The 11,703-nt window shown below is 38.3% G+C and overlaps 1 protein-coding gene across 1 annotated transcript in view; it reads left to right on the top strand.

Moving 5' to 3' along the window:
- The window catches only part of LOC115245856 (neurogenic locus Notch protein), a 142,590-nt gene that overhangs the window by 50,093 nt on the left and 80,794 nt on the right, over positions 1-11,703 (top strand). The window contains exon 3 of the mRNA XM_029824347.1: positions 4,063-4,245. Coding sequence (XP_029680207.1) covers positions 4,063-4,245 — 183 coding nt within the window. The remainder of the gene's footprint in view (positions 1-4,062; positions 4,246-11,703) is intronic.

The raw sequence follows: 11,703 nt of genomic DNA, 5'->3' as shown, positions 1-11,703 counted from the left end.
AAAAAAAAAAAAAACAAGATTAACAAGATTATAACGTTAGATCGACTCTACAGTTTACAATTGCAAAAAACGCAACATCACTAGAGCGGAGATTCGGCGACGCGCGACGTCGTTTTATATTTAAAAAAAAAAAAAAAAAAAAAAAAAGGAAAGCGAAACAAGATTATAACGTTAGATCGACTCTACAGTTTACAATTGCAAAAAACGCAACATCACTAGAGCGGAGATTCGGCGACGTGGTTGACGCGCGACGTCGGTGCGCCAGGTATAATGAGATTTCGCCGGAAGTCGCGTCGAAGAGGAGAAGCGAAAGAGAGAGAAGAAGGAGGGGGCCGAGGCAGCCCCCCCGGTCGTCGTTCTTACAGAAGCGCGGTCTTCTGAGAGGGGTGCCCGCGCGGCGTCGGGCCCCCACGAACGAATCTAATTAAACGCTAAATTGTTATTTTAAGTTTAATAACAACCATAATGATCTCGCGCCCGAGAGCGGTGGCTCTGTTATTATCTAGATTGCATATTTTCTGGTAGATTAAGTTCCTTATAAGCGAAAGAGAGAGAGAGAGAGAGAGAGCTGCGAGCGAGGGGGCCCTTTCGGATGAGCCGAGTCGTGCCTGCCATACAATGCGGTGCAACGTCACTCGCAACGGACCAATTACGGGCGTTGCTGCCGCGGGGAACACGGGAAGCATCCGCGAATTGTAAAAGACTCGTACCGAATTTTGTGCAGAAGGAGATCCACGGTGTAAAAATTTACTAACAAATTTTTATTCTTATATATTTTTAAAATTACATTTTTTTTTTTTTACAGAATGCTATCGATTTGAAATTCTTCGCGTTATCTCGACGACCGTCACCGATATAACGCCCGCAAAAATCGCGACAAAAATTAATAAAAATAAAAATAAAAAGATTTAACGCTAACTTAAAATTAATGTTAATAAAAATAAACGCTAAGTCTTTGGATGATCACTCGCTCGTGAGTACGATGCCTTTTCGAAGAGAGCGATTCGTCATTGCTTCTTCCATGTCACCGGATCACGATACACGGTACAGCAATGCATTTCTTACAATCGCGACACAGGTACATACATTTCTTCCCATCGTGCCATTTCCCTCGGCTTCTCTTTCATCCCCTCTCGCCCGTTACGCGGCGGTGACGGCAATTACGTTGTTGGGTCGGAAAAACCGTTGGCGAATTACACGAGCACGGTATGCGACTATAAAATAAGAGAGCAAACTCTCTCTTTATAAACTCACACGACTATGGACGAGAAAAGGTTGCGCATGTCGCTTCTAATAAAGGGACAGGGATGAAAATATTTAAAAATATCTTATATAGGGGGTAGAGAGTATTATATGTATATAATTTTGACACATATATATACAGGGTGGCCTCGAACGTTCCAGCCAGACTTTGAGATCTTATAGGAAATTTAATTCTGAACAAAAAAGTTCCGATAAACATGGGTCGAAAAATGCTTTCTTAAAAAGTTATCGCTCAAAAATCTCTGAAATCGTGATTATTTTTCCAAATATCATGGAAAATATGCGTCTTTTAACAAAAAGTACCGAAACAAAAGTTGTAGAAAATTAATATAATTATTTTTCTTATATATAGTTTTTAATTCTAATTCAACATAACGAAACAGTTCCCATAAAATCAAAACAAACATAAATAAATAGGTTTATTTAAATTTTCGGGCTTGTCTGACTTCAATTTCCTCCCGCAAGTTCTAGGAAAAACTTTGTGGTGGATAATAAATTTTGATATATGTTGACGTGCCTTTGGAGTGTGACAATCTCTGACTTTTTTATCTGCTGACCGTTTATATTTCTGTTTAATTAATTTCTCATGTATCACTGAAGGGAGTCCAGTCGAGGACAGAAACATTTGTTATTTATATTTTTGCGATTCGCGTCTTTTTATCATTATTTATGAGATGTTTAATTTCAAAATTTCCGTTAAGACATTCGCGCGCGCTTATTATTAAGTTATTTATTTTTTGTGATTTGCGTCTTTAGCGACTATTATTCACATTAGAATGTTTAATCTTACAATTTACCCGTTAAGACATTCGGGACAATTTTCATGACTTAAATATATTGCGCGGGCATCTGCTATTCCTCCTTAAGCCTATTTATTTATTTGTTTTAATTCTAATATCACGAAATTATCACGCAATAAGGCAAAAATTGGACAATTTTCTTTTGCTTTTAATTTCAATTTTCCAACATCTACTTTGATATTATAAACAATCAGATCACTCTATTTTGAAGTTATGTAATCTATAATTTTGCCAAAAGCTCTCTCTTCTAAGCGGAAAAATATTTGTTTACGTATAAATTTATTTACTTATAAATGAAATATATCAAAATTCTGTATAGAATTCAGAAACGTGAGAAAATTGAAGTTGAAAAAGAAAATTTCTACTCATACCGTATATAAATAGCAAATAAAATGATATCATGATCAAAATGCATATTTCATTGTGCGTAGAGAAAGAAGAGAGAGATAGATAGATAGATAGAGAGAGAGAGAAAAATGTGTTTGATAAAGCCTTTATTTAACGAGGCACACCGGATAGGCAACTATGCCCGCAGCAATTATCTCATTGCAATTATAGAGGGCTACATATCTCCGGGAAAAGACAGGGGTTCCGCGGGCAAAACGCGATCTCCTTTAAACGAACCGTCGCCGTCGGTGCCTCGAGAATTCTCTACCAGCATAGCTCCTTCTTACGATCGAGTTTAGCCGAGTATAAGGGAAGTGGCTCTTCTCTCTCTCTCTCTCTCCCTCTCCCTCTCCCCCTCCTCTCTCTCTCACACCCTAATGGCGGCGTCTAAAAAGTGTCGGCGAGTTTGCCAATTAAGGAGCACTATCCAGCGATGTCCGCCGCTGGACCAACGGCGGAGATGCTTAAAATCGATTCTTAAAATGGTATTAAGATAATAATTATTATGCGAGCCGTGTGTCCGCCACGGTTTAAATCATCGATAAGAACCATCGGCGCGCGAAAAGTCGTTCCTTGCGCGCGGTCACCTTTCCTTTTCTCAGCCACAGCTCGGCGAACGGGGAAAAAGAAATTTTACTCGAAATGGTAACGCATGTACCGATACCGAAACCGGATGAACTTTCACCGAAGAGCAAACTCGCGCAAAATTGCTCCGGAGCGCTGGAATTTCGTAGCGTCAATTATCCGACAGAGCACGTGATCGAGTGACATGTAGCTTGTCATTATATAGGAGAAGGACGGATCGAAATATATCAAAGAGATTTGCTTTATGTATGCTTAAAGTCCACGGAATGACTGCCCGAGATACCGCTCTTTTCGCCAAATTCTAAATTTAATCCATTTCTATTTCAACTATCCCGAGCGTTCCTCTTTTGATCGACTCTTACACTAAAATTTTTTTAGCGGATATAGCGTTTTAATTATACACATAATAAGTAAACAGTATACTCGTATAGGTGGAATTAAAAATCGAATCCCATTTAAATTGCAAAACAGTATCTCTAAACAAAAAAATTACTTTCCATAAAAGTAAAATATTATCTGCATCGATGTGCACTTAAGATAAGAATAATTATTTTTTCAACGAAAAAGACATTCATGTATTACTTGGCACACAATCGAGATTTTTTTACTAATACGATTTGAATAACAGTTAGCGTGCAAGAGAGATATTACATAAAGTATCATACAATTCGCGATCTGAATTTTAATGGAGATAAGAAAATATAAAAAAAAAGAGAATAGGGTAAATAAAGTTTCAAGTTTAGGAAAAAAAATTGTGATTACCCTTACGTATTATACATATACAGGATGGACCATTTTAATAAAATGTTTATTTGAAGATAAAAAATTATTTATTAAAATAAAGAAAATCTGTATTTTTGAAACAAGCAGCCAAAAAATTAAAAAATGTTTTTTTTTTTTTAAATAAATAAATTTCTTTGCAAGTATTTAAATAAATAATTCTTTTAAATCAAACAAAATTTTTCTGAATTGACGATATTTTTCTCCAGCGTAATAACAACGTCTTTTTCTGGTTTCTCTTGTACAGGTTCTCCCTGCGAGCACGACGGTATCTGCGTGAACACGCCCGGCTCCTTCGCATGCAATTGCACCCAAGGATTCACCGGTCCACGATGCGAGACGAACGTGAACGAGTGCGAGTCCCATCCTTGCCAAAACGACGGTTCCTGCCTGGACGATCCTGGGACCTTTCGATGCGTCTGCATGCCTGGTAAGTACATACGTCTTCCTTGCACTTCATCCCACCATTACGTGCCCTTTCAATGTCGCATCCCGCGTTCCCTTCTCTCTTTTTCTCGAGAGAAAGCAGCCGTGCATCTCTTCGCACGTTTTTGAAAAGGGACACGCCGGATGATTCCTCTTCTGCCTCCTCGCGTGACCGCGAACGATCGAAGACGCACCCGGGTCGCTTTCACGGTGGCAATTTTGCTTCGAATTTTGTCGTTTATATTCGCGCAAATAGAGCTCTTGTGTATATCGATCGCACGTGTATCCGCGCGCTTTCCGATCGTCTCTCGGCAAAAAGTTTGCCGTGAAAGTTGCAATTATCTTCCTGGGAAGTACCCGCTTCCCTCGTTCGTTTTCGCGGTCCTCCTCTCGCTCGAAACGACGTGGACGGTATGTTTTTTGTCCTCGCGTGAGTAGTTTGTATAAAAGCGAAAAAGGTTCCTTCCGTTGGAAAGTTACATCTCCTTATGGTAACGGTAAGTCGTGTGTACCCATTATCTCCACAAAGAAAACAGACAGCCAAAAATCAGATAATCAGGTTTAAATTATAGCTAAGATTTTTATCGCATACACATACACTGACATCCGAATAAAATTTCTCCGAGAGATTTGTTTTATCGGCAAATATTCTTAGTTTACTTTTTTTTTTTTAATTTTAGATCTTATGCTTCCTAAAAGGAGGATTTTTTTATAATGCGATTTTTATTTTTTCCCTTTATTTTGGTTTTGTCTTATTTTTAATAACTTTATATTTTTGCTTCCTCATAGAGGAAGCTTTGTTTTCGTGACAAAATTTTTTTTCGAGTTTTCTATTAAAGGATGATTGGTACTGAATTTGGTGAGTACTGGTGAAAGGGTTCATTTTTTATAAAATTTTGAATTTTTTGAAAAATGTCTTTACACGCTGTATTTTTCATTGTATTCTTTTTTAATTGTTATTTTTGTTACCAATCATGTAATTCATTTATTATATCAAAGGGATTTGTCCCGTTTCTAATTAAATAAATAAATAAATAAATATTCTAAGAATTTTAAGACGCGATAATCTCACATAAGAACGCGTTTCCGAGTCAAGATGCGATTTTCGCGGGAAATCGCGAGATGAGAGACGCGGATCCGCCGCGCGATAGGCGGCCGGCGGCTGCTGCCGCGAACCCCGGGGCTTCCCCGGGCCCCCTGGGCCCGCCGTCGACGTCGCCGGTAAATTCTTCCGAGATGACAGCCGCGCCGCGGTCCGCATTATCTGATACCCGCAAGGGCAGCGACCGGCTGCTCCAGCTCGTTCGCTCCTTCAACGCAGAGCGCGCGTAAGTCAGCCTTAATTGTTTGACGCGATCTATCCCTCCGTCTGTCTCTCGGGGGGCCCCTTAAGGGCCTTTCCGAGATATAGGGGCCGCGAGAGAGAGATCCGCGCGATCGATAATCGATATAATCGACGGCGAGAGAGCGAGCGCGTCACCCTTGATATCGCGAACGAATCTCGCAAAATCTCGCCGGAGAGTATCTCTGTGTTCTCGAGTTTATTTACGATCGACACACGCGCGCGCGCGAGTTCGCTTTTCGTAGAATTGATAGCGATGATTACGGTGGGAATATAAATGATCGTAGATTAAATAATGGCCGGAGATGGAACGTCGTTGTTTATAGCTCCGCGTGATCCTCACCGGCTGTTAGAACAGAGTTGTTAATGTTCTTCTAATACATACTTGTGGCGAGCTTTTGTAGTATTTTATATAAAATAATAGCGTGATAGAACAGGATAGAACTACAGATAGAAACAGAGATAGGAAAGAGAGGAAAGGATGCATATTTTGTGAAATTTAATTTAATCTCGGCAAAAGTTTATAATGACATTTCCAATCTTAATAATTAATTAAATATTTGAAGTAAATGTTTGCTATGAAAACACACATAAATAATTTTTTTCATATACGATAATTAAATTGAATTAAAAAAATTTATTATTATTTAAATTTAATGTAATAAATTTATTATTATATTAAATTATTATCTATGTTATGACGTGTATAATACGTTTGATTCTTTCATATTGAAAGAGATAAATAAATATTATAAATAAATAAATCTCATATAAATTTATCATAGCAAGATAGATAGAGAGGGAAAAAGAGAGAAATAAAAATTCCGCGGGCGTCGAAAATTTTCTTCGCGGACAGTTTATTTTGTTAGATCCCATTCCAAAATTTACTTGACACGATGTATTTTTATTATCATACTTTTGAGATATTACTCTAAAATTTTATTTTCGGCTATTGACTCAAAGGCGGTGCGACAAATGGAGCATTAAACGCGATAAACGCGCAAAGTCGGGACGCGAAAATAGCGGCCATTGATTACGAACGCCCGAGTGGGATTCCGTTTACTTCTCTCGCGTCCTTCCTTTCCTTTCCTCTACGCACTCGATTTATAGCATCGATTTACAATTCGCGCAACTCTCGGCGGAGCGAAACCCTTCGTCGCCTCGTTGTCATTGCTCATTTTACTCTCGAATTATATTTTATATCTCGTGACAATTTATTAAGGCTTGTCTTTTTAATGTTATAGTAAAATCCTTAAGTTTGTTGAGTAAACTCGAGTAAGTCTTTTTTCGGAATTAGTATTAATATATTTTGTGGGTGGGGGGAGGATCGTTTCGATATATATCTATTCTTTTAAACGTTTTGAAAGAATGTACATAAATAATAACAAAAAATTGATATTAATATTTATTATTAAATCGTCTGGGGACTTTCTCGAATACTTTAAGATTACCAGATGGACAGGGTTTGACAGCGTAGATAAGCAAGATCCTTCACATTAATTTATGCTCAGTATTTTTGTAATTAATTCAAGATTCATGATTGATATTTAATACATACTTTTATTCTTAACTCATATAAAATTTATGCAACTACATTATTTTTATAAAATTTCAGTATTTTTTTATTCCGATAAAAAAAAAATCCATAGCAAAATCAATCGTTGTATCCAAATGAAATTTTGCTTTTATTTTCAATCTCAATTCTCTCAATGTTTATAAAATCTAGAGAATTTTGATAGATTTAATTTATATAGAATTTTTACTTTATAGGTGGAAAATCGAGATCATAAAATTAGAAGAAAAATTATGACTCACGGTAAAAATTATATCTATAAAAGTTAAATATATTATTAATATATTACACACATATATATATCTTTTATACTCTGGATTATCGTATAACTTTTATATTCTCACGCGAAAAAAAAAAATTTGGAGTGCGTCAGTTATACGTCCATTGTATTAGTGAATAGTCGGTCGAATCGAGTCCCTTAACATCGAAGAGGAGCCGTGCCCCGAAAAGACCGGACGGGAGGAAATCGAGGGTCCGAAAAGTGAGATAACAAAAAATGAGAGATTCTCGGGCCCTCGAAGGTACCTGGCGAGACAGGAAGGGAGGTGAGGAGGGGGGGGGGGACGACGGGGCGGTATAAAATATGATAGCGGGATTCGCGAAATATGAGACCGAGACGACGACGTTGCCCCGGGCCCGCGTGGGCCCCCGTGCACTGGGCACAAAGGCTTATCTTGTCCCTCGGCTTATTCACCGCCATTTTGGTACTCTACTCCACCTCCGCCTCCATCTCCCTCCCTTGTTTCTCCTCGGGTTCTCCACCTCCTCTCGAGCTCCTTCTTCGTCTTTTTCGTCTCTTCTTGTTTCGAACCCCTTACGTCGTGCCTTCCTTTCTTGTCGGGTCCCTGCTGTCCCGTAAAAGGATCCGCTAAGTAGCGCTAAGAGGTTCGAGGAAAGAGGATACTCGGGCATTCAGAATTTTGCACGACGACCCGCGGATCCGCAGAGACCCTCGGTCGGTTTTGCATCACGTATTATACCCCGGGCTTTGTAATTGTCGTTAAGCTCACCTCCCCCGCATCTCGCTGTTTCGAGTTGCCCGACGCGTAATGAGAGAAGCTTCCCTTTCCCTTCCTCGGGGAGGGAGCGTCCTCCTTCGGAAATCAAATCTGCATCGCGAAATATTATTTATCTCTTTGAAGATCACACGAATCGAGTGCATTCGTGATTTCCTTTGAAACGAAAAAAAGTAATGAAACCTCTGTCAAATGTTGGTCTTGACTAAAATACCCTAGAGTTGGTCGTTATAATTTTCAACATTTTATATAGTAATATCTTTCATTTTTAAATTAATTATTTTTATTATGGATTATAATGAACATAATTGATCATAGTTGTCTCGCGTTACGACTCGGGATCTCGAGTCGAGCACACGCGCGTTATCATATCGCGGATATCGCGGGGTGTGTCCGCCGCATTGTGCTCACACGTACACGCACTACGTATACGCAGGCTTATGATTATCTGCGTATATAATGAAGAGGAGGAGCGGCACGAGATCTCCAAGTGTCATTGACGGACGAGAGCAATTACGCCGCTATTGCGTCTTCTACCGGGCGATCTGATAGTACAGGCTTCTCTTTCTGGCTGATGAATGCGCTCGCGCGATGCACGCTCATGTGGCTCGTGAAAAATATGGATTAATAAATCGGTAGCGCGGCGAGAGAGAGAGAGAGATATATATGTCGTGGATTGTGCATCAACTCGATATTAAACAACACACGGATGTAATGAGCAGCCCGTCCTTCCTACCTACCAGACATCGTTAAATTGCACAAACGATCGTCTGTGTTCACTATCAGTATGTAACGACCCGAGGTTCTCTAGTCGCTTGATATTTCTACGAAAAAGATTTGAGCGAGAGCCTCGCTTTTTTCTCTAGATTTCGACATAGCTCAACAATATTTGTAAAATATTTATTTATTTAATTATTATAAAGTATTTATTTTTATTTACTTATTATATTTGTAAAATTATTACAAAATTTTAGCAGTATTTTACTGTAAAACGTTACAGTGTGTGTAAAAACAGATCAATATAACATCATAATATAATTATTTGAAAAAATTATCGATTTTTTATATTCATAGTTTTAATAACTTTGTATTCTTTTTTAATTGTTATTCTTGTTACTAATCATATAATTCATTTATTATACCAAAAGGATTTTTCCCGTTTCTATTAGTTAATTAAATAAATAAATAAATAAAAGTCTTGAGTATAATATTTTGATGAAACTATAGATTAAATGGTTTTAAAAAAAGGGCGATCTGACTCTTAAAAGTATCAAGGTAGATGTTGGATTGAAAATTGAATTTGAAAATAAGAGAGGAAAAAATTTCGATTCCAAGTCAAATTTAAATCCTTTTGCGGTGATTCAAAGTAAATTCTCCTATCAATAAGTTGTTGAAACTCGAGGCGCGATACCGATAAATGCAATTTCTAATCTTGTTACGTTACTCGGACTCCTCGCGGGATTCCAACTGAACCGTAATGCGGATGAAGATGACACGAAGCCGGCGTCGCTCGGGAAGGCATTACAAATCGCCGCGCAAACACTCTGACACACAACGCGAAACAATGTTATCCGACACGCCATCACGTATACAATTCCAGGTGTTTCACACGAAACAGGAATTTCCCCGTTTCTCGTCCTCCCTCGAAACGTCGCGTGTGTCCCTTTATAAAAGCGTCTGGAGTTTCATACATACGCGAGCGAACATACGTCTCGTCGTAACGAAATTAAAACAGCTTCCTTAATTCTCGCGTCAGTTAGAGATAATCGATCGACGGCGAATACCGTCGAAAAACGTTGTAAAAAAAAGAAAAAAAAATTAAAAAGAAGCCTCGAATGGGGCCGACTCGAATGATCGAGACATAATTTACTGTCACGCGCACAATCTGCGGGTTTTCTTTCTTCTGTCTCTCTCTCTCTCGTTCCTTTTTTACGACGCGTATCGCATCGCGGAAGATTTGTTACCCCCGGACCAAGGGAGATATCTCAATATTCGCAGCTTGATACACGCAGCGCGCACGCACACGCAAACACGCTTCGAAGAAGCAAGAATTCTGTTGTCGGATATATGCGCGGGAGGAGTTGTATGATACATTACTAAAGATGTAGATTTCTTTCTCTTTTTTTCTTCTTATACGATCCAACAACCTTGCATTGCCCGCGAGAGAGAGGGACAATGGCTGCCACGTTCTGTTATCTTTTAACCCTTATTTTGCGCCGCATTCTCTCTCTTTTTCTCTCGCGACAAGATTCCGCGCGTTGCTTCTCTTCTCGACTCTTCAAGCACAGTAAATGCCCAATTTTTGATAAAAAACGGCGGAAACTTATTTGTACACCTAATAGAATTTCTGCCTTCGCGAATCGCATCAACGTTCTTGCCGCAAAATGCAACAGACATTATCAGCGAGATGCCACTTGCGATAAAGAAGGGTTAATTGAGTAGTTGGACAAAAAACGTATAGCGCTGTGAATTATGGATAATCTCTAAATATATTTATTGTATGGATTCATAATGTAATTGTGTTTTATTCAGAATCTTTTTTATAATTGAATTATATCTCGCATTTGCAAGATGCCCATACTTGCAGTATTTCAATCTCAATTTTCAATTTAACATTTATTTTGATTTTTTTTTGTTATTGAATATATATAATTAAAAATTTTAATATCGATTAAATAATTTAAATATTCTAAATAAAATTAATTATGTACATCACATCCACATATTAATGAATATGTAATATTCGATTATTATATATATAAATAAATACAAGAAATCCAATAGGCACTTATTATACAGTATGCCTGTCACTTTACTTTTTCGGACATAGTTGAATTATATTTGCAATAGTTTAAAAAGAGACAAGAGAGAAATTCCTGCGAACTCACAATTCGGGATCGTAGTTAACAGTGTTTACAGAGACAATTATATAAATATGGTGCAGTGCGTAAAAGCGTCGAGAACTCGCCAAGATTTTATCTGAATTAAGATTGAAATAAAAGAGAGCTAAACTCAATCTCAAAAAAATCCCTGTGGAGTTATATATTTATCATAATAAAATATTCACACGTCACATATATCGTTAAACACTATTCTCCTCAAACTATTCTGATTTTTATGTAAAAGCAAAGAGATGGACGCACACATATTTGATACCCTCTTTGTAATTATGTACAGTTCAGCCACAAGTCAAGCGTACGGCATTCAATTTATTGTCATCCGCGAAGGTCAGAGTCGTTGATATTTCTTTGGATCGAGGAGGCATCGCGACTCTGATCGGGATCTCCATCCGGGATCGATAATTTTCTTCCACAGGGAACGATGTATGGCCGTCTGATCTGTCGCTATATCGTTGTACCGTTATGCGAACGGGCGTATGAGAGATGCGGGGGACAATCCTAGATAGATCCCCGCGGATAATAGCGGGACGACGATTGAAGAAGCCCGGTAGAAGAAGGCTTTTGATGGATAGACAAACCGATATAAACACGCATGTGTATATGTATACACACACACACATATATATATATA

This window comes from Formica exsecta, unplaced genomic scaffold, assembly GCF_003651465.1.
Source record: "Formica exsecta isolate Colony F162 unplaced genomic scaffold, ASM365146v1 scaffold133, whole genome shotgun sequence".
NCBI lineage: Eukaryota > Metazoa > Arthropoda > Insecta > Hymenoptera > Formicidae > Formica > Formica exsecta.
Note: the sequence above shows the minus strand (reverse complement) of the source record. Positions and strands in the feature narration are given on the sequence as shown.